The sequence below is a fragment of the Polyodon spathula genome, chromosome 10 (assembly GCF_017654505.1).
Source record: "Polyodon spathula isolate WHYD16114869_AA chromosome 10, ASM1765450v1, whole genome shotgun sequence".
NCBI classification, from domain to species: domain Eukaryota; kingdom Metazoa; phylum Chordata; class Actinopteri; order Acipenseriformes; family Polyodontidae; genus Polyodon; species Polyodon spathula.
In genome coordinates this window covers 13,568,224-13,593,191 of record NC_054543.1, presented here as the reverse complement: position 1 = coordinate 13,593,191, position 24,968 = coordinate 13,568,224, and the positions used below count along the sequence as shown (strand labels likewise).

General features: G+C 35.8%; 2 protein-coding genes across 2 annotated transcripts; one reads left to right on the top strand and one right to left on the bottom strand.

Annotated features, from left to right (window-relative positions):
• The first annotated feature begins 131 nt into the window (after positions 1-131).
• On the top strand, positions 132-9,998 carry rpp30 (ribonuclease P/MRP 30 subunit). The gene is made up of 11 exons (XM_041260482.1): positions 132-254; positions 822-877; positions 1,481-1,537; positions 1,845-1,919; positions 2,026-2,097; positions 2,324-2,413; positions 4,362-4,478; positions 4,749-4,778; positions 8,237-8,274; positions 8,802-8,881; positions 9,234-9,998. The coding sequence occupies exons 1-11, from the start codon at positions 173-175 to the stop codon at positions 9,341-9,343; spliced, it is 807 nt and encodes a 268-aa protein (XP_041116416.1). The 5' UTR covers positions 132-172; the 3' UTR covers positions 9,344-9,998.
• A 232-nt stretch (positions 9,999-10,230) lies between these two features.
• LOC121321429 (ankyrin repeat domain-containing protein 1-like) lies at positions 10,231-15,684 on the bottom strand. Its single transcript, XM_041260372.1, has 9 exons — positions 15,583-15,684; positions 13,914-14,081; positions 13,616-13,744; positions 13,042-13,149; positions 12,839-12,937; positions 12,344-12,442; positions 12,085-12,183; positions 11,684-11,782; positions 10,231-11,215 (listed from the first exon to the last, which is right to left on the bottom strand). The coding sequence occupies exons 1-9, from the start codon at positions 15,607-15,609 to the stop codon at positions 11,117-11,119; spliced, it is 927 nt and encodes a 308-aa protein (XP_041116306.1). The 5' UTR covers positions 15,610-15,684; the 3' UTR covers positions 10,231-11,116.
• Positions 15,685-24,968: the final 9,284 nt, after the last annotated feature.

Below are 24,968 nucleotides of genomic sequence, written 5' to 3'. Positions count from 1 at the left end.
AATATTGAAAATTCTTGACATAAAATGTATGGGTACAACTAGCCCTGGGCTCTGATGTGCAGTGCGGTATGTGTTCAGCGGTGTCAGTGAACAGGGTGGTTAAATCTGGACTACATTCCCCAGTATACATTGAATTGATTGTGAGGCTATCGCCTTATTGCAGGGATTCCGCATGGCTCTTTTCGGAGATTTAAACATTGTCACTACAACAGATAAGAGAACTCTTAAAAATGTTATCGAAACAGCTGCTCATCGTGAGTATTGTTCGTAATAATAATAATAATAATAACTAGGACTGGTTTTTTTGTGGTGGTGGTATTTTTATGCTTAACTTTTTTGCTTCTTATATATACCGGTAACTGTGATCCTTGCGATCTTAGTCGTAGTCTATATTGCTATTGGAATTTAATTATATATATTACTTATATATATATATATATATATATATATATATATATATATATATATATATATATATATATATATATATATATATATATATATATATATAGTAGAGTAGATCGCCCTGGGGGGAAGTGCGCAGGAATAAATTACATGCTTGTATTCTTTCTACTGCCTGCAGGAATGCAATGAATAACGTATGTTGCTGCAGGTAAAATAACCGCTTGAGCTGAAGCACGCCTGTTCAGTTTAGTACTAGTCAGGTAGAAGGCTTGTTCAGAGCAGGATTGTACAATGTATTAAGATAATGCGAATAAACAAAAGAGAGACACATGTCTGAGATAGTGTTCATAAGGGTAAACGAGAGAGAAGTGAATGCAACAATTATGGACGATTCTGATACTTTTTTTTTTTTACAGTTGGATATTCAACAGTTGCTATTAACCATGTAGTTAACCTCCAAGAAAAGAAACAGGTAACACATTTTTGTATGAAGATTTTTATAAAGTGTTCTAGTACAGTTAAACCTATATACAGTACTTTATTATAGGCTGTGGTAGGGCAAACGTAAATAAGTGTAAGGTTGCCCCTGCCAATAGTCACAGTTATGACCATTCCCAATTAGATATAAAAGGGAGGAGAAATCCTCTGTGGGGGAGTTGGGGTGTGGGTGGCAGTGGCAGCGTAGTAGTGAAGGTGAATGCCCACCCTATATTTGCTTGTTTTGTTTGAATCTTATTTTGGCCATTGTGCCTGTTTTATTTCTTCCTGTGTGTTTTTGTGTATTAAATAAATGTGCGCTCCAGCACTTCAACTGCAGCTTCTGTCTCTGAGTCTTAAATTCCTGCCGGTAACATCTTGGGCACAGCGCCAGCCTATCACTTATGCCCATAGAACAACTGTGGGGAGGAAAGAAAAAAAAAAAAAATCTGTATAACATTGCATTTCCATGTTTGTGTGTTAAAGAATTAAACAAAGGGTTGTTACTTAAAAGCACATTTAGCATTAATGTAAATAAGTAATATGTTGATGAACACGTGCTGGTCAGATATCCTAAAATTACATTTGGGTTTTACAGGAAATTGGCAAACCTACTTGTGTGGCAGAACTTTTCGCCTGTCCTCCCATTGTACAGGTATTACATTTTGAAACTAAATTATTGCATATTTACTTATATTCACTAGAATTAAACTTCAATGTCTTATAGCCACAAACACATATTTGTTATTCTTTTAAATAGTATGCTATGAAATCTTACTATGCTCAGACAGTTTGATATTTAAGATTTGATTCTTTATTTGTATTAAGATATTACGGTTAAGCAATGCCATTCATATTTAAAACTAAATAAGTAAAGGAGATAATGACCCTATATTTCACAAAGTTAATAATGTTAGCCAATATAAATGTTCCTGCTAAAAGTACATTTATTATTTTTGCAGGGGAAATCAAAGCCAATTAAAATAATCACCAGACTGACTGTAGTGGTTTCTGAAGCATCACATTGCAATGAATTGGTAAGTAAGAGTTTTGACTAGTAAAAGATAACTGTATTTGTATTAGTAAACAATCTTTAATGTTCTATTTCTTTTTTTTCCCCCACCCCCCCCCCCCTCCCCCCAGAGAACAACGTCCTCCCGCACCAGGTTGTATGACCTTGTGGCTGTGCATCCCAAAACAGAGAAGCTATTTCATGTTCGTATGTTTGCTTCTAGGAATTACCTTTAAGCACAACATGTGCTTGAGTAATGCTTCATTTGTTGTGTAGTTACCCATCCACCTGCCAAGGGCATTTGATTTCCATTTTGATACCAATTAGAATTGCCTTAATCATAATTTGTTAAATCTATTTATATAGCTTTTTGTCCTTTTAAGATGCAGATGAACACTTATCCTGTGCTTTTTTTTTATTTTTCAACAGACCGCTTGTATGACATTAGATGTGGACATAATTGAAATTGTTATGACAGAAAAGCAACAGTTTCATTTAAGACGTCCCCCGGTGAATGTGGCAAGTATTTGCATAGTAACAAAATATGTAAATAGTCATTGATAACACTTGAGTCAACAGTCATGGGGTTTCAGTGCGGGACAATTTACTTGTGAAATGGCGATGCACATTTGGGAGAATTACTGGGGTAAATCAGGTTTGTGGCTGACAAAAACGGCCAATGAGAGGGATAGAGTATATCTCATTTACTTGTGTAAATGACAAAACACACAGAAAAATCCACGCCCAGTTTCACGTGGAAATTCATATTTCATGTGTAAATGTTAATTAGTGTGTTTATCCTTAACTATAAATACTGCAAGGGAGCAGGTTAGTTCTTACTGTGGATTCCAACACAGCAGAAAGTAGTGGTAGATGGGCGATTTTATGGTTAGCAGTGGTGTAGTTCAAGTTAATGATAATGCGGGCAGCTTTTTTATTTATTTATTTATTTGCTGTGTCTGCTCTGTCATATTTTATATCACTTGTGGGTTTACAGTTCTGTGTTAAACCACTTACCATGAGCTGTGTTATGCCCTTGTTGTAGTATTAAAGCAGCTGTTTGAGAATACCCTTGCTGCTTAAATGTCTAGCTGAATTAATTCCCGTCCTTTTTTTGATCCCAGCTATGTCCAATGACAACGCGTGTCTGCCCTCCACGTTAGTAAATATAGTTGAACTGGATGTCGACCAAAACAGCGCAACAACATCCAACAGATTGTTGATGCCCTCTCAGAACTGACCAAATAAAATTACAAATGACTCTCTTATTTGTTTGCATCATTATTATTTAACACAACAGTAAGTCCAACACAACTTAAAAGAAAGGAGAGAATCTCTGACAGCACGAGCCTCCTCAGATCACTGCTGCCCAATTGAAACTGGCGGCTGAGGTAACCTTCACAGTTGCCATTTCCGCTTATAATAAGAGGGATTGGGCTTGGTTATTTTAGACTCTTGGGTTGGAATTTGCATAAACACTCACTCTAACATGGGTTGTGCTTGTTTTGAAAGGCAGTGTCACTTTTTTTTCTCATGAGACTTGGCAACTGGTATTGCCTGAATAAAAACGGAAATATATATAAACTTCTCAGGCCGGTTTTCAGCCATGGTGATACCTGTTGGTCAGTTTCATTTCATACCTCAGAATTTATTTTTAATTATTGAGCTGCAAGATAAATTAGTTGAAACAGTATTCACTACTAACAACATAACAATGTGTTTTACTGCTCTTGCCCAAAACAATTTGGGCAAGAGCAGTAAACACATTGTTAACCAACAAGGCACAAGGTATTATGCTTTATTACAGCAGCTTAGATTCACTGAGGTACTAGTTCTCTGCGCATGGAAACCACATTTTCACAAAATTTCACTAGTAATCTTCAAAAACAGCACAAACACTTTACGCATAGCTAATTTACATATCAACCTCCACTTTTCCCATTCATTTGCATGACGTTGGATGAAAAACCCAGTTTACTTGAGTAAAATAAAGTGAGCGAACAGAAACCCCAAAAAATCAATTTAAACAAGACATTTTTCTCGAGTTAAAAAAAAAAAAAAAAAAAAAAAAAAAAAAAACTTGCATGGAAACCCCATGATTGACATAATGTTAAGGGGTTGTACAAATCAATGTTATGGCAAGAAACGCTTGCAGTCCTATAATGATGAACGGCACATTTTGTACATTCGCCCGGTGTCTTGTTTGTTTTTGTCCAACCTCTAATACATTTCTTGTGCTATTCAGTACATATAAGCATCCAATTTTATTTTAATGTTTTCTTCAATTCTCAAACTTTAACAGTAAAAAAAACTAAGAGTAGTGTGTGCATGCCATCAATTGCATTTTTATTTATGTAAATAAAGGTTAATATTTGTGTTTGTTTGTTTTAACCTGCATCATGTTTTACTGATTGTTTTCACTTTATATTTGTTTATTGTTTTTAAGACCTGTTTCGTTGTTTTCCAGGCAATTGATAGAGGAATTGTCTTTGAACTTGTTTATAGTCCTGCCATTAAAGATTCTACAATGAGAAGATATACTATTTCAAATTCACTCAGTCTGATGAATGCAGGTAAAGGAAAGGTATGTTATTTCATTTTTCATTTTTTTTTTTTTTTTTTTTTTAACTTTTATATTTTGACAACTGTCCATGTCCATTTTTTCTCACACTTGAAAAATTCTGAAGCCTAGTATTTATTTCTGTAGTGTAATTGCAGTTATAAATTAATCTGAAATAAGTGTTAAATGCTCTTATGTTGTTGCCTTAGAATAGATGGAGACATCTGCTTGCAATTCATTGTGTAAAAATATATGACTATTACCAGGAAAATAATACCATTTGTTTTTTTATAGAACATTATTATATCAAGTGGAGCAGAAAAGGTAAGTATGATCTGCATCAACAAGATGTCAATTTAAGCAATTTAATACACACCCTAGATAGATAGATAGATAGATAGATAGATAGATAATATATAGATATCTCTCTCTATCTAGCTATCTATCTAGAGAGAGAGATCCCACATATGGACTATTTCTAATATGAAGAATTGAGAAGAGCGGTAGTTCCTCGTACAAGTTAGAAAAACTTGTTTGAAACTACCGAGAGTCTCTGTACAGCTCCAAGAGTTTTGCTGTTTACCACGTTGCAGCGGCAAAACTAAATCACTTAGAATTACCATCTGTACTAGCACCAAAAGTCTGAAAATTTCTTACATCAAATCTGAAAAAAAACATAAGACAAAGTGCTCAGAGACGTTATCTAATTGAATTCGAAGACACGTTCTCGTTATTGTTTGGTTCTGAAAAAATGCGTGCATTTCAAACTTTGTATATGATTTGTATAAAATTACCTTTATACAGGGCATATTTGTATCTGAATATCTCATAAGGTACTCAAAGCAACCTATGAACACATATGAGTGAGTCGACGGGGCTGATGGATCACCCTTTAGAGTGCACAAAATATAAATCATGTTCACAGCACTGTATGCTGCATAACCATAGAACTGTATAAGAACAATAACCACAGACAAATGGACACACACACACACACGGATGATGTTTCTCACATTTTTATATGGCACAAATGCAGCTCCAAATCGGGGGAGGGGGGGTGTATATTTTTATAAGAGTTTAGATGTAAAACGTGAAATATGCCATTTGCACCAAAACAGCTAAAAGCAGGAGCATTCATCTCACAGTGCCTTCTTTCTGATATTCAATGTCTTTTGTCCTCAAAACACTATATACATTAAATACAACTCAAATGATCGTTTCTTTCCATAACGCGCTATACGCCAGGCTTCTAATTTAGCAAAATCCAGCATATCCACTGAGCCAGTCGGCATGCAGTATCATGGTCCTCTGACCCTATAGGCAGCAATGGTGAATAAGCATTCACAAATAATGCTTAGAAAACTGTCACTCGATCGGAACTGTGAAACCTCCCTTCATTTCTCTTGCAATGCCAACCCCATTTAATGGTGTTTTACGTTTGTGTTCTCCCTCTTTGCGGGATGCAAAGTTTATAGTTTTAATTTACTGAAACGTGTTGCTTCTTTAGAATTAAGTGCAAAGTCATTTTACAAAAATATGGAGATTTATACTTGGTTATGACCCTGACTAAAGATGTCATTAGCAAAGGGGGGCAGTTTTACTAATGAGGTCAAACAATAGGTCACGTTTTACTAAACATTTTAAAACTAATAAACAAACAATTACCATAATGAATCGTAGTATGTTGCTGAAAACATAATAACACAATATTCATAATAAAGTTGAGTTATTATCTGTAAACAGTAACACATTTAAAGTTTGGGACTCGCTGTCTCTAGGTTGGTGTTTTAAGTAATCATCAGCATATTTTAAGTGATTGAAAGCTGAAATTACTTTTTTAAAAACTGATAATAGGTGCACAGGCATTGATTCCATGATTGCTCCAGGGCTCAAGCACCAATGGGGAAAATAAGGTTCTGCACAGTACACATTAATCAGCTGTTCTGTCAAATTAGTGTAGCTGCTTCACAAGCAGAACTGTTATTGCAGCGTTTAAGTCTCCCAGCTTTCTTGAAAAGCTCTGCGGTTCCCTTGTTTTTCTTTTGTATTTGTTTTGATCTCATTAGTATCTATAGTAGATACATCAATCATATATATAAATTGTAATTAATAAAGTACCACGTCAATCATATTGATTATAAAAGAAACAAAAGTGTTTTTTTTTAATACAATTCTCAAGTCTGCAAAACATAAGTCCCTAATTGTGGTTTGAAACTGGAAAATGAGCGGTTACCATGCATAGGCATGATGGAAAATACTGTAAAGTGACTGCATCTGCATTTGTATTTGTCTTCTTGCTGTGGGTGCTACTGGAAAATGGTGCGTGCAAATGATGTACTCATTGAAGTCAAACCATGGCCAAGAAATGCAAAGGACATGGATATGACCTTTTTATGAAGAGATGAAATGCTTTATAAATGCCTTACATTGGCCTAAGTTCATAACACCTCTATAACAAGGAGAATAATGTGTTTTTTCCATCATTAAAGTGTGTTAGTATACTACCCTTTAGCATTGACATGCATATGTACCTTTTTAACCATTCATAACATTGTGGTATTAATATATCAATATATTAATACCACTGATGGATGTACAACTAAAAGAATACAATGTTTACACAATACTGTCCAAAAGTCCCTTCTACCATTATTTTACTTTCAAATCTTCTCATTTATCTTATTACTTATTACTCTCTTGTCTGTCTATTTACTTTACACATTCTCGAATATCTTTCCCTCACTTTATTCATTATTTGATGAAAAAAGAAGTGATACCTATAACAAAAATGTAAATGTAAAAACACAAGCTAGAAAAACACAACAGCTGTATAAAGCGGTGATATCAAACACAAAAGCCCAAGTTAGGAGAAGCAATTGGGGCAATCAAGCAAATAGGCACAATTGGAAAGGTGCTGGGGCCCAACATTCACACAATTGTTGCTTCTAACTTGGCTTCTTTTTTCCATCACTCCACTTTACGTTGATATGCTCTTTGTACAACTTCAAGGGGAGTGTGACCATTCCCTTATCGGCTCAAAAGTCACCTCTGCAACAAAAAACAATGACAATGCACAACCAAAAAAAAGGCTCCAACACCCCAGCCCTGGATCTGCAATGCCTGCCCCATCAACTGTCACTTGCAATACACTTACCTTGCATTCTCATTATCCCTTGCACTCATTGTCATTATTGGTCTTCTTCATCATCTTCATTGTTGGATATATATTGCTAGATGCTCTTTCAGGTATTCTTGTATGTATGGGCTAAATGTCTGTCCATGTGTGCCCTGATCTACGTGTGCCTTACCTGCCTGTTGTCCGTGTGTCTTCTCAAAGCATGCTTGTTTGCTCCTGTGATGACGCCTCTCCCATTCCCTGTCTGTCTTTCTCTCTCTAGAAGTGGTTGTAAGAATAACCAAGAACACTTCATTCTGTGTTGAGCACTTTCCCTAGCACATGTGTCTTAGCATCTTTATTCTGGTTAAACCCAGCTGATAAGGGAATGAGCATTTCAATGTAAAGTGGAGCGATCAAAAAAAGAAGCCAAGTTAGAAGCAACAATTGTGTGAATGTTGGGCCCCTGCACCTTTCCAGTTGTGCCTATTTGCATGATGCTTGACAAGGTTGCCTCAGTTGCTTCTCCTAACTTGGGCTTTTGTGTTTGATATCACCACTGTAAACAGCTGTTGCATTTATCTAACTATTTATTTTTACATTGACAATGTTGTTGTTGTAGATTCTAGATAATACACTAATCTCTGACCTATTTGTTTATTCACAGCCTTTAGAATTAAGAGGACCTTATGACATCGCTAACCTGTATCCTTGCAGTGTTTTTATTTATTTATAAAGACGTGTGCGTGTCCCCCCCTCCCCACCCTTGTCGTCTCTGGTGATTTTATAAAACTTGGTGTAGATGGTTCCTAAATGAGCAATAACCTAGGTTTGAGTAAAACATTACAAGGATTTCTTGCACATAGGTCATACATTTTATTAAAGTTTTTTTTTTTTTTTTTCTAAACAAAGGTTTTGTAAAGGTTTGAAATCAAATTGTAGTATATATATATAATTAGGGATAATATATAATATATATCTATTATATATATATATTATATTAGATATATATTATAGTATACGTATATATATGTATGTAGGATTATATAATTACTTTGTTAACTGCTTGAAAAACGTGCTTGCCATACACATGTAATCTTGGCTAATTGACCCCAGATCCTCTTTAAGGTGCTTTACATATGTAAGCAGCTGCTTTTGTAAGTTTCACTGCGTTTGATTTGATAAAGTTTAAGTGTATAAATTATATTGGCGATCCTTAATGAAGTTTGCAGAGGGTTACTGTTTGGCTTGTCGGAAGGGGATGCCAAAGCAGCAATCTCAACCAACTGCAGAAAAGCTGTTCTGCATGGAGGTAAACACTTTTCTCTGATAAGCCATTAACAATTCAAATCCTTTTACATTTCCCTCATTATTATCTTTGTTTATTCCATGAGTGTTTTATATTGTTAGCTTTGCAATAATTCAGATACCAATATTGCCCAGCAAAATTATATTTAGGACTCTCAATGCTAGATTCCCCAGCCTCGCAGTCCTGTCCTCTTGTATCAGTGAAAAGAAGGCCTTGGTCCACTATCCCTTCCTCTCAAACATTTTACTATCACTGTGGCATAACGGTGAGCAAACTGAATATTGAACTGTAAAATAACAAGGGAGCAATGCAGTAGTTTGTTTGCATGCTTTTATTGTATTTTTTTTATACACAGAAACAAGGAAGACTGCACAGGGTGTGGTGCACACCATGAAGAAAACTGAAGCCCCTGAAGATGAGGAGGAGGCCCCAGCCTCAAAAAGGGCAAGAATTGAAGCTCCTTAAGTAAAAATTTATGTCCCATCAAAATTACTATTGTGTTTGAAAAATTGGCTTTCTAGGCGTATAGTTTTTTGTATTATTATTTTCATAGTTCTGTTATAAAATCGTATTTGTTTTTACATCTCCCAGTCTCTGGTAGAGGTGCATGTCCTGTTCTAATGCTGTGCAATTGATTCAGCACGTAGCAGACAGCGCACTGTAAAGTTATTTATCAGTTATATACAGACACACGCACTAAAACTAGACACTGCCATGGGCAAAAATTATCTGAAATAGAGACGCTTAGAATCTTCTGGAAAATTCTTACTAAAAGGAATCCATTATTATACAATACAGGAGGTTTGTGTGAGTGTGTGTGAAATGTCCACAAGTCAGGATAGGATCCTGTATAATTGTCTTTAGGTACGAAGAAAAAATATAAATTTCTATATAATGAAGAAGAAAAGTAACTGAAAATTCACTTTTTTGGCTACAATGTTTCAGCCTCCACCTGCAGAGAGTAGAAATAGCTACGTAGATGTTGCTCATTAAATTGCTACTCATTAAAATAGTGATTTTTCAGTTTATCAGTTACTTTTCTTCAACAAGTATCTCTAGTGATTGAGTATCCTGATGGATCCTGATACTCCTTGGATGTAGAGCTGTTTTTGATTTGTGTGTGTGTTGATATATATATATATATATATATATAGATATATATATATATATATATATATATATATATATATATATATATATGCATGTACATATGATGTTTAAATTAAAAATCAGTGTCATAAAGTTTTGTTTTTTTTTTTTTTTTTTTTTTGGTAACCAAACTTTCTGGTGATTTCAGTTTTTTTTTTTAAGTGATGGTGTGTGTTGCTGTGTAAAAGAACAGAATGATTACGGAAATTGCAATGCATTTTTATTGGACATACAATAGCTAAAAGAATAGTTAAATATTTGCAAAATGTACATATATACTTTACATTAAGTATAAAAATTACAGTAAGTGCATTACAATCCAAGGCCTCCTGTACTGACAACATTGCCTCATAAAAATTGTTTGCTCTTTTTCCCCCAACAGCTACTCAGTCCTTCACTACATTCTCTGTCAGGTTAAATTCAACACTCTTGTATAATGTGGATCTGACACTAACTAATTACAGAATATTCCACAGGCATGTGTACACTGGTCATCCAAGTAGTACTTTATATATTATTACTGTGCAGCAGTAAAACATTGCTGAAAATCCTAATAGTACTCCTGGAGAGAATTATGTTTACTAAAATATTGAAAACAGCTGACGTGGAACGGAATTAGATGTGCTGCTGTTTAAATTTCCTCAACTTTAAAAGGGTAATGAATGTACTTTTGTCAGATCACATTAACCCAATAGGCATTTTCTTCAAATAAACTCTTAGTATTTTTTCAAAGATACTTTTTATCATCAACTTTCTTATAGTTTAATCATCTCTGCTAATTCCTTTGATTTGCTACCAGCCAAGTCAGTTAACTAAAATATATCCTGCTTTCAACACAATGACAACTAATCATTAAAAATAAAAGTATTTGCTGATCTTCCCCTGATCTTTCCTTTAAATAAATTATTAAATAACAAAATAAATAGCACATATTACAGATTAAGTTTCAGAAGCAAAGATCAATAAGTAAGTTAACACTTTTCAGCATAGCATGTTTGCTGAATGCAAGTTCATGACATGCTTTCTTCACAAAGTTGTACAACAACTGTAGTTAATTGTTGGTTGGCATTGTCACGTCTTCAAAGTGCTTTAATTTGTGGTCTTGCTTGGCTCTTCCACAAAGCTACTGAAGATGTTTTTTGCTCCACTCTGCCACTGAAGTACACTTTCCATTGGGGTCTTCCCATCCTGTACAATACAATAAGTATTTGTAAAAGTATGCAATATTTTATAAGCTTTTTGCTGTTTGTGGAGGTGGATGTGCATACTACCACTATGTGGCACACCCTTTTTAAATGGAGCACTACCATTAACTCCAGGGACTAAAGTTTGCCAGAGGACTACATTATAAGATACTTATCGGCGTGCAAAATGCAACACCCAGCCACACTACATACTGTTCACTTGTATATAAGAGATGTATCTCACTTAATTCAGGTGACCATTAATACCTGTTTTATATTGTATTGATTCAGAGTCTTGCATGCTTGTGATTGCCCAAATGAATGACTTGGACTGATGGTGTTTGTTAGGAAGACAAGAAAGTTAAGCATTTTAACAGAAGAAATTAAGAAGACGGTTGAGTTGTACTATGAAACATACTGCTTGGAAAATGATGATCATTAAGAACAAAACAGTCACTTGTTTTATACTTACAGAATTCTTAGTGGTCACGTTTGCTCCATACATAAGCAAAAGCCTGATGACTTTGAAACGGTTCAACCTCACAGCATCATGCAAGGAAGTGTCTCCTTCCTGAAAGCAAACAGAAATGCTGAATTATTTTCCCTGTGCGCAGCCAACAGTCAATTTTATGTAATCAGTCAGCATGTTGTATCTCACAAGACACAGATGCAAGGATGAGGGATATTTTCGTGATAGCTGTTTTATTATGTCCTCCGGTTTGCAAGGGTGGAAGTGCATTATACCACTAGGTGGCACATTGTTCCCTACTGGCTTTTTTTACAATTACAGCACTGTAAACTCAGGCAGGCATGGAAATGTGTCCAATTTTGATAGTGGTGAATTGCGCTGTATATTGGATATGATATCCTTACCAGGTCTTTTGCATTGATATCTGCTCCACAAGCAATGAGATGTTCAGCACATTCATAATGTCCAGTCCTGACAGCCACATGTAAAGGAGTACTACGCAACTGTTGAGATTAGAAAAAGAAATAAATAAGGAAATGAGATACACATCTTTATATATATAATCTCCTGAAATATCTTAAATAGTGCACTGATATTACTAAATTAGATAAAGCAGCAGATCTGAAGACAGAATTCTGAAACAATGGGAGTCAGGCATCATACCTTGTCTCTTGCATTGAAATTCCCCCCTTTGTTCAATAACAGCTCCAAAACAGGAAGGGATCCACCACGACACACCCAGTGGACAGCAGTGGAATGAAGCTATCAACAAATCGAGTAGAAGATGGTTTATAAACAAGTCAGTCGATCTCAAGAATATAATATACAAGTACTATATTAAAAGCTCTACAGAATCGAGATTCTACTAGATTCTAATGGAGTTCTACAGAATGGAAACTCATTAAAGGAACTGTGCCTATTCAGAATGCAGAACTTTTATTATTCCAAAAAACGCAGTAGTTTACCAAAGTAAGATAGCCCTTTTCCTATTTTCTTCATATGTACCATAATTTCACTAGGCTTTACTATATATTGATTTTATCACAATATACAACATGGAACTTTTATAAGGGAGGTATAATTTATACTGAGTCTTTAAAAGGTAATAGAAACCCACAAATACTCCTGAAAAAAAAAAAAAAACTCCAGGAAACATACCTTATCTTTGTTTTCAATCAAAGCCCCAGCTTCAAGTAATTTATTCACAATTTCCATATGACCTCCTGAGCATGCTCTGTGCAATGCTGTCCTTTGAAACTACAAGGTGAAAATTGTCTTAGTAATGTAAAGTAGGTATTAATGTTTTATTACTAAAAATAGTAACCATGCATAATGCATACGGTTTTGTTTTGAAAGCATACCTGATCACAAGCATTGGGATCACCACCATCTGCAAGGTACTTCTCAATCACAGGTAATTTATTCTCCAGTGCAGCTTTCAAGAATGTGGTGACATCCACTACCTCGGGCTGAAAAATGACAAGCAGACATACATTTTAGTTTACATCTACATTTAATTTTATATCAGTGCATCTACACTTTGTATCTGTGAATTTCTTAGTATGTGTCTTCTGTGTAATTATATTGTTCATGTTTAGAACATTATTTGCCATGCTTGCTAACAATTCCTGCTACTGAAGGATCCAGATTTTTTGAAGTGAGGTGGGGAAGCATTGAGATCACTGCACAACGCTCCACCGCAGTGCAACCTTATTGAGTTTAAACAAGTGAATGCAAATGTTCAGATTCACTGTTTTAAAAAATGATCTTTTATTTACCCTAGCCTGAAGATGAATTGTGGTGATGGACATCCTTCCTTTTATCATGGTAACAATGATTAATGAATATGACACATGACGCATTCCACATTAATTCACATTTACCCTTCCCCAACATCGATTCATTCATCGACACCTTTTCTAAAATGAAACTTACTATAACTTCTGGCTCTGGTTCTTTTTTTGCAGCTGGTATTCTCTTTGTTCTCTTCCTCTTCTTCAGATTCACAATACTTTGAAGATCATCCAGAGTATCAAGCTTAGACTTTGGTTCGACTTTTCTAACCTGCAAGGAGAGAATTATTACTCGAATTTTAAATGTGAATTTTTCAAGTTTCAGTATTCTTTAAAAAAAAAAAAATCTTTCTTTGTAGTTACTCCACAACCACTGCCATATAGATGTGTACAGTAAATGACAGTTCCACGTGACAGGAAAAAAAAAAATGCTCGTTTACCGTTGCTTCTTTCTGGTTGTTCTCATTTTGGAAGTTCTGTTTCAAAGGCAGGACCTCGTTGTGTGATTTCAGATCATCGTGCTTCTCTTTGGTAACTGCTGATTCATATTCTCCTCCTCTGAACTCCTGTTCTCCATTCTCTTTGTCCTCACACTTTTTGCCACTAACCTACGACAGGAATCAGAAATCAGTTAATCAGTGTCTTTCAGACATACACAGTGTGAAATGCAGATCTTATCAAGTTCTTCAGTCAGAACATTTATATCACTAGCCTATAGCTCCTCAGGTAGCAATATGTTGGGGATTTCTACCTCACATAATAATCAAATTCCACACCAATAGCTCTACGTTTTGCACAGGTTGCCAAACGTGTTTATTTAGCAACTAAGCAGTTATGAGATCCTTGATATCCATTTTATTATTTTTGCAGGGTCCAAAGATCCTATAATAAATCATTAAACTCCACTGTAATCTGTCACATTCAAAACATATTTTCATGTTATAGTACCGTTTAAAATGTAAAGGTTTTGCCAGCTGGGCTAACGGTATAGAACAATGAGATGCTGACTGTGTTGAGCAGGGATAGGCAACTTTGGTTCTGAAGGGCCATTTTATTCTATGTTTAATAGATACAATTTGAATGATTAAGTACCCTAAGACCTTGTCTAAGTTTCATTTTACCATTTAGGGACATAGATGAAGCAAAGACAGGGACTGTAAGGTCAATTTTGCATAATCTGGTGTAGAGGGATAAAGACAAGCTATACTATGTGTAGAATAGTGTAAAAAAAAATCCTTTTAAAGATGACAAGTAATCCTGCATGTATAAATTTCTTTTATGTACACCAGGGTATTAACATCTTTAGTAGGGAGCTGTGTATATCAGGCTCAGCTACAAATCCACTGTCTGACCTTTGCCAACCAGTTTTGACCTCTTTGTGTGGAGGGCGGGAAACACTTAATTAATATGAAACCCCTGTCAAAAAGATGTTATAGACAGGTAAAAAAGAAATGACTATCGACTGAAGTAAATAAAGCTAGATTAGAGCAAAAAATGCAAAACTCTTGAGCTCTGACATCTAACCAGTGCTAAGTTAGACAAGAAAGCTTTTTAAACATCTAAACCTAAAAAATCCAACCATGTCAGAAAATATAATCATTCTGCTGAGCCTAATTGTTAAATTAAAGATGGATTAGTACTACCAGTGTCAAACAGTTATTATACAAAAATTGTGCTATGTTCCTTAAAACGGTTTCCCATAGTAAAAGCATAACAAAATGTGATAAGGCATACTAAAAGCATAATGAAGTATAGTTAAGCACTGTAAAGCCCAGAGGAATGGTAAAGCATAATAAAAAACATGGCAAACCATGGTAGGCTATGGTAAATTCATAGTATAATAACTATGGGAAAACTGCAAAATAACTGCAAAACACCATGGTAAACTTTTATAAGGGATAGTAAGACTATGAACCCTAATAACATTGCCACAAACTGTAGAGTGTAACTCTGTAAACATGTTTTGTCCACCCCAGTGAGCATAAACAAAAGAACCATGCATTAATACCAAAGCTATTACATTCTTAATGTACAAAAGTATATCCCCCCAATACTGGTTAAGGGTTGCTAATATTAACAAGGAACAGTACAAATCAGTCTTAGACCTACCAGCTCTTCCACTCTTAACATCATCATGTTTGCAAAGGTCTGTAGTACTCCTTATTGCTGAACTCCCCAGGTGGCAATTTCAAATCTACTGAGACCCATCAAGCCATGGTGTTTTATATATGCAGAGGACTCCTACAGAATTAGGTCATGTTCCAACCCGGGAAGGACCCACCCCCAATTACCGACATAGGTGTCCTATCATTCTTAACATGCTGTCAGGCGCTATCTGATGTCACATAAAAATGGGGATGAAATGAGACCACAAACAGGCCTTCCTGCTTGTATGAATCAAGGTGAAACTGGAGACTTGGTGCCAATAGTCGTGACTACACAGTCCAGCAATGCCAACCCTCCTACCTCATGCTTACCAGAACAGCTGCCCGTCAGCGTTTGCACATGGGCCATGTGACTGCTCAGAGGGAAGCATGAAGAGGTCCATGAACGATGAGTAAAGTATGAGAGAAACTTGCAGCATCAGTTACACTATTAATAATAGAGTACTCTGGTGGACATCTGCTTCTGTCAGTGATCTATTTATAAGGAGCATATTTCCAGCTCTTACTGATTGTATTGTGTATAGTGAGTTTGTTTATTTCTTTTAATAACTTTCTGTCTTCACCTTGTTTCCATCAGTACCGAGAGCAATCATTTATTTTTAATAATGTCTGTGATTAGTCACATGCTTTAAAACACAGAACGTGTATGAATAGCATGAGCTGTTACCGACATATTATATCTTTGCTGACATATTGGCATATAAAAACTAGTATTACATCATTAGGGGTTACTCATAGAATCCTTTTCATATAAAAAAGTAAAGTTGGCCATGAAGTGGAGATCAGTATTGATGCCTAATAGGGTATAGTATAGTTACTGGTGATGTGGCAGGGCTAAGGCCCTGCATGTGTAAGTAAAGTATTTTGTTTGTTTATCTTTTTGTTTAAAAAAAAAAAAATAACAAGTATGTACTAAATGTGGCAGGGGTGGAGTTGGAATTCACTGCCTGATAAAACTGGTGTGGCATGTAGCCAGGTGTTAATTGAGATATTGATTATCAATTATCCCTGGCCACATGCCACAGGCCACAAAAGATTAATTCTCAAACTGAACGCTGTAGAAATTCAAGGGTACATGGATTAGTTAACATGTAGAAAACAGAAAGTACTGATTATTTGAGAAACCTCAGAATGGAGTGTGATAACCAGTGGAGTACCACAGGGATCAGTATTAGGTCCTCTGCTATTCCTAATCTACATTAATGATTTATATTCTGGTATTGTAAGCAAACTTGTTAAATCGCAGATGACACAAAAATAGGAGGAGTGGCAAACACTGTTGCAGCAGCAAAGGTCATTCAAAATGATCTAGACAAGATTCAGAACTGGCAGACACATGGCAAATGACATTTAATAGGGAAAAGTTTAAGGTACTGCACGCAGGAAATAAAAATGTGCATTATAAATATCATATGGGAGATACTGAAATTGAAGAAGGAATCTATGAAAAAGACCTAGGAGTTTTTGTTGACTCAGAAACGTCTTCATCTAGACAATGTGGGGAAGCTATAAAAAAAGGTCAACAAGATGCTCGGATACATTGTGAAAAGTGTTGAATTTAAATCAAGGGAAGTAATGTTAAAACGGTACAATGTAATAGTAAGACCTCATCTTGAATATTGTGTTCAGTTCTGGTCACCTCACTAGAAAAAGGATATTGCTGCTCTAGAAAGAGTGCAAAGAAGAGCAACCAGAATTATTCTGGGTTTAAAAGGCATGTCATACGCAGACAGGCTAAAATAATTGAATCTATTCAGTCTTGAACAAAGAAGACTACGCGGTGACCTAATTCAAGCATTCAAAATTCTAAAAGGTATAAAAAGGTTTGACAATGAGACACCAAGCGAGGAATGAACAAACTTGAACTTTTTTCTTTGTACTGGGTCAGTGTTTACCTACTAATTGTTCCCCGTAAGTGTTGTTTTTTGGTTGTTTTTTTTGGGGGGGTGTGGTTTTTGTTGTGTCTTTTGTTTTTTTGCTTTTTTTTTTGTTTGTTTTGGGACCCAAGGGACTTTTTTGACTTGAAAAAAGAAACAAGGACCACAGGGTCACAAATGGAGATTAGACAAAGGGGCATTCAGAACAGAAAATAGGAGGCACTTTTTTTACACAGAGAATCCTGAGGGTCTGGAATCAACTCCCCAGTAATGTTGTTGAAGCTGACACCCTGGGATCCTTCAAGAAGCTGCTTGATGAGATTCTGGGATCAATAAGCTGCTAATAACCAAACGAGCAAGATGGGCCAAATGGCCTCCTCTCATTTGTAAACTGTCTTTTGTTCTTAGGTCTTATGTTCTTATGCTATAAAAGAGGATCTGGAAAGCCAGTTCCTTTGTCATTAAAGCTGGGCGGGGGGCGGGGGGGGGGGGGGGTGTGGGGTCTATGTGTAACCAGGGCGATAGAACCAAGTATGTGAACTGTGTGTGCTAGCGTCCAGGGTGATGTGACACGTTAAAACAGCAGTTGGTTTAGGGGATTTTAAATGCCACACACCTTAATTGAGGGTGTGTTAGGGTTAGGGTTAGGGTTAGAGAAGGTTCCTGTAGTGCAATGGTATGGTAATCTTATTTTTTAGCTGCTTTTTACCCGCTGTTTTGTTTTTGCATTTTTGCATTTCTTTTGTTTACACTTGTGTGTGTCTGTGTGTGTGTGCGCGCGCACATGTGTGCGTGTGTGTCCTCCTGCCCTATGCCGTAGACACCATGGTGAAAGAACAACATTAATTGATATTACTTCAGAAACATATTATAAATCATTAGAGATTCCACAATGAAATAACTGCAGAGACATACATAACTGCTGGAGTTACACAAATCATAATAGTTTTTATGGCCAAATCAGTAAACAACTTTTAATTTTTACTTCTTATTCTGCAACTTCTCATACGCCTATTTATAATACATTTTACTTTTATTGTCAAAGATAGTTTTAAATTTTAAACTATATTTGCAATTCGAAAAAGGCAAACCAAGTGCATGGGATTTTTACATTTTACATTATTAATCAAATGACAGTTTGTAATGAGTACTTTTGAGGTGGCAGGTCAGGGCATTCTTGAGTCATCATATTATATGCTGTGAGCGTCATTCTAGAATTCTAGAATTATTGATTTGTAAGACCAGAATTAAGAGGCATTATACATGGCGTATTATACATAGCCCATAAATGCAATCATTTAAGCGTGTTGGATTACATTATGTTCACTGGAGGCAAGGTCTTCTAAATCTCAAGGTCTTTTTAAAGGGTAACTGCCTGTCCGATGGAATTTCAAGTTTAAGTTGGGAGTCTGTACTGTATAACAATATACTGACTTTAAGATGCATCCCTGCATTTTTTTTTCTAGATGGTCACATTGTATTTAATTCTAAAATTGCTTCTACAGGAGGTTTGGTGTAGTACTTTATTTTTTCTAAAATGTAGCTGTACCATGTTAATCACTATACAATTGTATGATTCTTTACAGGTAATATGTTTCCTGGTGCAAGTCCAGTGGCAGTATTTGCAATTTTAAGCTTTGGGATGGGGTAGGGGTGATCTTAGACCCTCATCAGTTGCACCAGGTGTGAAAAATAACAGTAGGCTCCAATTGCCTCCAAGCTGTGTACAAACTGATTGGCGTGTGCATGATTGAAACTGGGCAAAGTATAAGTATCTATGAGACACAGTAACAGTATTAATTCAGCAATTGTTTGTAGGCTATTATTGTAGATATAGTTCAAGTGCTCATGGCTATTTATGCAGCAGACACCGCAGCTGTCTGTCAGTGGAGCCACGGGTCTGAGCTGTTAACCAGAGAACCAAAAAAAAAAAGCTATGTCACTTGAAGTTAGTTGGTGCAGTGACCTGAAAAGCAGCTGCTCCTCCTGTAATCTATATAGACAGAGAATGCATGTGCCGCTCATTTAAAACAGTTTTCACCGCTCCAGCTGCTTGGCATCAGTAACAAGCATCCTATCATTAAAATACATGGCCGATCAGTGTATCAGCTTTTGTGTCTCCAGGGAGCAGTAGTGAGTTCTCCAGATTAGCAAATTACATTACATGTGTTATCTGTGTACATCAATCACAGGTCTTAGCTCTCGTCACCAAATGCTAACTTTCAGCATTGTAACCGGACGCCTTGTGGCACATGCATTAATCTATTAAAGCATACTGCCGATATGTGACATTAGAGGGCATAAAAAAGCAGATATGGACAACCAACTATGTCGCTAATAATTTCTGACAAGCCTTTTAAAAACTTGTATCCAAAATGAGTGATAACATAAGCAAATTAAGCTCCTTTGACAGCATGGTAGTTAATGTCTCTCTCAGGAGACGTATATTTACGTGTTAGAGGGTAAGTTGAGCTCTGATATCTCCTGAGGCAATTCAGAATCACAGACTTGCCCCTCACATTATCAGATCAAGTGATGTGGATTCCAAGATCAATGGACACAAAAATACAGAGCTGGGGTTTCCAAATTTCTGTAATTAATTTTATATTTTTAACGGCTGGTTTAATAAACCCTCTAAACTTAGATTATTTTATAAATCCATGACTAGTCTGAATCTGGGTCTATTAAGCCAGCTGTAAAATACTGTAACTGTAACTGTATATATACAGCTCTGGAAAAAATTGAGACAAATGCAAAATTATCAGTTTCTCTGGTTTTAATATTTATATTAGCAAGTTTTCTTCCAGGACAACCTTGTACTTGGCTTGATTCATGCGTCCTTCACAAAGACAAATCTGCCCGATTCCAGCCTTGCTGAAGCACCCCCAGATTAGTCCAATTTTCAACTTTGCCCAACACCTGGTCGTCTAATGGTTAGACGGAGACCTGGAGAGGCCTACAAGCCACAGTGTCTCGCACCCACTGTGAAATGTGGTGGAGGATCGGTGATGATGTGGGGGTGCTTCAGCAAGGCTGGAATTGGACAGTTTTGGCATGAATCAAGCCAAGTACAAGGTTGTCCTGGAAGAAAACTTGCTTCCTTCTGCTCTGACAATGTTCCCCAACTCTGAGGACTGGTTTTTCTAGCAGGACAATGCTCCATGCCACACAGCCAGGTCAATCAAGGTATGGATGGAGGACCACCAGATCAAGACCCTGTCATGGCCAGCCCAATCTTCAGACCTGAACCCCATTGAAAACATCTGGAATGTGATCAAGAGGAAGATGGATGGTCACAAGCCATCAAACAAAGCCGAGCTGCTTGAATTTTTGCGTCAGGAGTGGCATAAAGTCACCCAACATCAATGTGAAAGACTGGTGGAGAGCATGCCAAGACACATGAAAGCTGTGATTGAAAGTCAGGGTTATTCCACCAAATATTGATTTCTGAACTCTTCCTAAGTTAAAACATTGGTATTGTGTTGTTTAAAAATGAATATGAACTTATTTTCTTTGCATTATTCGAGGTCTGACAACACTGCATCTTTTTTGTTATTTTGACCAGTTGTCATTTTCTGCAAATAAATGCTCTAAATGACAATATTTTTATTTGGAATTTGGGAGAAATGTTGTCAATAGTTTATAGAATAAAACAAAAATGTTCATTTTACCCAAACACATACCTATAAAAACCAGAGAAACTGATAATTTTGCAGTGGTCTCTTAATTTTTTCCAGAGCTGTATATATATATATATATATATATATATATATATATATATATATATATATATATATATATATATATATGGTAGAGGCAGCTGTATATATTTAAATTAATTAATGAATTAATCAAAGGTCAGATCTTCAGGTGTCTGGCCACTAGAGACGCTAGCAAGGTAAGAAGATGTGACCCACAGGTGAACACTGGCCCTATAAAATCACTAGCGAAGATCAACGATTTCAACAGCCATGACACCAAATCTAGAGTAAAAATGGCAAAAACCACATACTTTTTTCTCTAGTGATCTATAAGTATAGAGCAAAGTAAGGCTTAAGTTCAAATGCTGGTTCTACTGTCTCGTTTTAACACCAATGAGGTTGCCTGTTAACAAAAATAATGTAAATCATGTAAATAAGGTTATACAGTTTTCTGAGAAAATGCAGGTCCTATTTTGGTTTACAGTATAAGCCTGTGTGCCTGTCTTCGAGTGTAACACAACAGCTGAAGTGTAAATGCAAGGCGTGGGGGCTGGAATGTTTTCAAATGTGCATTGATTCACACCAGCAAGCCTTGCAATTGGATTCCATATAGATTTTCACTTTTTGCTTTTTATCTACTCTTTTCAAAAAGAGTCAAGCATTCAAGCCCAAGCTCATCTTGCATATAAGTGCATTCCTAGGAAACTTCTTGTGTATGCTATAGGATTTGTTTTCTTCAGCCTTTTCAAACAGTTCTATTGAAATCTTTCTAATTAGGAGGTTTTCGGAAACACCTCCTTTAGGGACTGGGACTTGCATTTCCCATGTTAATACACATAGGATAAAATAGGCTGAATTCACTGTAAGAGGAAAACATTGAAAGTGTTTATTGTTGACATAGTGTTCAGTAAGTTGCAATTCTCTCAAGGAAAGAGACAAAGAACCAGCGTTGTGCCTGTATCTGTTTTACTGAATGTCAAACAACCTGCACTTCCTCTACTTTCTTATGCAATTTATGACTGTACTGATTGCTTTTTTTTTCTCCTTTATATAGTATGGGGGAGGAGCTGAATAATGTTCAGTTAACATATTGAATTACATACCGCTTTGTAGTTTTCCATAACTGAAAAAAAACTGAAAAGAATTGAAAAATATGACATTGGAAATCTAACATGAAAAACTGTAATGCTATTATCCCAGTAGTCTTTTGCAATATCATTTTGTAGTTTCTTTTATTACATGATGTTAAATAAAATATCTAAATTATGTTCATATAGTTTTTTTTTTTTTTAAATTCTGTCTGAATCTTAAAATTCTAGGTGATGCAAAACGTTTGGGCATAGCTCTAAACTACTTTACAATTCAACTACCATTTTCATTACTCATTTGATTGCATGACTAATTTGTTACGAAAGAGTATCAAAACAGTTGTTATAACACGGTAGTAGTAAATGTTACCATTAAGCAGATATTTTTGCTGTTATATAAAGTTTGTCACAGAAACCTGAAATTGGTTGTTTGAAAGCTATCCCAGTAATTATTATAGTAACTGAAAGACCCCCCCCCCCCCCCACCAAACAAACAAACAAACAAACAAACAAAAAATGCTGTCATTTCTGACTTCTGACTTCAAAACAATCCAGTTGTATCTTGGATTACAGAACAGCTCACTGACATATGCCATAGCAAGCTGAAATGAACTTACCATGATACAATCGATTCCACCTTCTTCATCAATTACCAGGTCCATTAAAAAAATATTATATAAGATTAGGCAGCCAAGTCAGTCACTAAAAGATAAATAGAAAATAAAATAATATTCCCAACTGGGGTCTCCACAAGGGTTAACATTCCAGTGCTGTGCCATATTCAGAGAAACTTGTTAATCTGAGGAAAGATGTGCAGATAAGACAAGAGTCATTAATGAGACAGACGTGGGATGTCAAGGAGACTCAGATAAAGTGCTTTATGACTGTATTCTGAATCTTTTGAAACAGCATTGTTAATTTAATACAGGCCCTGTTCTAAAGTGTATCTGCAGGTTTAATAGACCTCTATGCTGTCAGTAATATCTGCAGAAAAAGAGCAGCCAAATATAAGAACAGAGTCATTGCTTGCATTCCCAATGCTTAGTTTCTTTATAATTTTTATTATGAACAAGAGGGGAACATTGTGTAATGTAAATATGTAAGTGTTCCCCCCTTACCACACAAAAACTAACAGAAACAGTTTTGTCCCTTTTCATCAATAATGTATCCTATTGGCTTTAAGAATATACCATTAAAATTAAATTCTAGGAATCTATAACTCATCCATGCTAATACGGTAATTAATAGACTTACTTATGCTCTTGTTGTCAATTTTCTGTTAGAATTGCTATCTGTTCCAGGGGGGGTTACATACCGAAGTGCTTCAGCCAGTGACTGTAGATGTACTGCTGGACAAAACACAACTCAAGTTTAATTTCCCTGAGAAATATTCTTCAAATAGATTAATAACACTGTAGGGGTCATATTTCAAGTCCTGGTGTCAAGTTCATCCTTGCCCTCACTGGTTTATAGTGCAAGTGTAAGGACATTTTTCTTTACAAGTTCCACTGGAATTTATCTGAACAGTCAGATGTTATCACTTGGCACTATGACCTTATGAGCAATAATTAAACCGAGAAATACACTGTACGTTAAACAGCTACATCAGGGTCAACAAATATTCACAAAAATGTGGGCTACATTTTTGTATATTTTAGCCTGGATTAGTTCTACTGTCCTGCATGCCACAGCGGCATGTATGGAGGACAGGTTGAGAGGCACTCGTGGTAGGTGACACAGTTTTTTCAACGTTATATAGACATCTACTATTTATTTTGAAAACATAGATATTTTTCATTCAGAATGCAGTGCTTTTCTACACTTTAATCTAATTCATAATATTTATTTTTTTATGCAGAAATGGCAGGTCTTATTAATGTGACAATCTGATCTTCAACCAGCTGTCACAGCGTAATTATATCTTCCTTCCAGCTGTTTTTTCAGTTGCATGTGACTGCCTAAACACTTGCAGGCATTAAAAATGGGCAGATGTACCACATCACAGTATGTAGAAATCTGTTACTGTTGGTTCAATGTATTTTAATTAATGTTCTGAAACCCACACCAAATATAGATCCTCATTTAAGATATATTAAATACCTATGCATTTTCATTCCCTATTGCAGTCTCAAATATGCAGTTTTGGCAGCAAACTTGTACAGCTAAATTGTATTTCCGTACTATTAAAGCACACATGGTACTTAAGTTAGTATTGTGTCTCGATCATAAAAAATCTGATGGCCCGAATGGATTGGAGCCATATTTTTTAATGGTAGCAGCACACACTATTGTGCAACCATTAGCCGATCTATTTAACCTCTCTCTTATTTCAAATTCAGTGCCATCAATTTGGAAAGCTGCATATGTTGGCCCTATTTTTAAAGGTGACCATTCCAAACTAAATACCTACAGCCCTGTACTTCCAGTTATTGCCAAATATCTGAGAGTTTAGTAAACAAATAAATAAAGATTTTCTTAGAACAGAAGAATATCCCAGCACATCATCAGTCTGTATTTTGTTTGATATATGGTACACAAACTGTAGTCTTTAAGGTGATTACTGATATAGTGCTTGCATAGATTCTGCAGATTTATTTTGTTTTTGTTTTGGATTTAGTGAGAGGGCTGTGGATTGGTTGAAGGATTACCTAAAAGATCAAACAC

Coding starts and splice junctions, on each gene's coding strand:
- rpp30 (XM_041260482.1), top strand. CDS start 173: ATGGCTCTTTTCGGAGATTTAAACATTGTCACTACAACAGATAAGAGA. Junction 878..1,480: donor ACCTCCAAGAAAAGAAACAG/GTAACACATTTT, acceptor TGGGTTTTACAG/GAAATTGGCAAACCTACTTG. Junction 8,275..8,801: donor CCTTATGACATCGCTAACCT/GTATCCTTGCAG, acceptor TGAAGTTTGCAG/AGGGTTACTGTTTGGCTTGT.
- LOC121321429 (XM_041260372.1), bottom strand. CDS start 15,609: ATGATGATGTTAAGAGTGGAAGAGCTG. Junction 14,082..15,582: donor TGTTAAGAGTGGAAGAGCTG/GTAGGTCTAAGA, acceptor TTCCTGTCGTAG/GTTAGTGGCAAAAAGTGTGA. Junction 13,150..13,615: donor AACCAGAGCCAGAAGTTATA/GTAAGTTTCATT, acceptor GTCATTTTTCAG/CCCGAGGTAGTGGATGTCAC.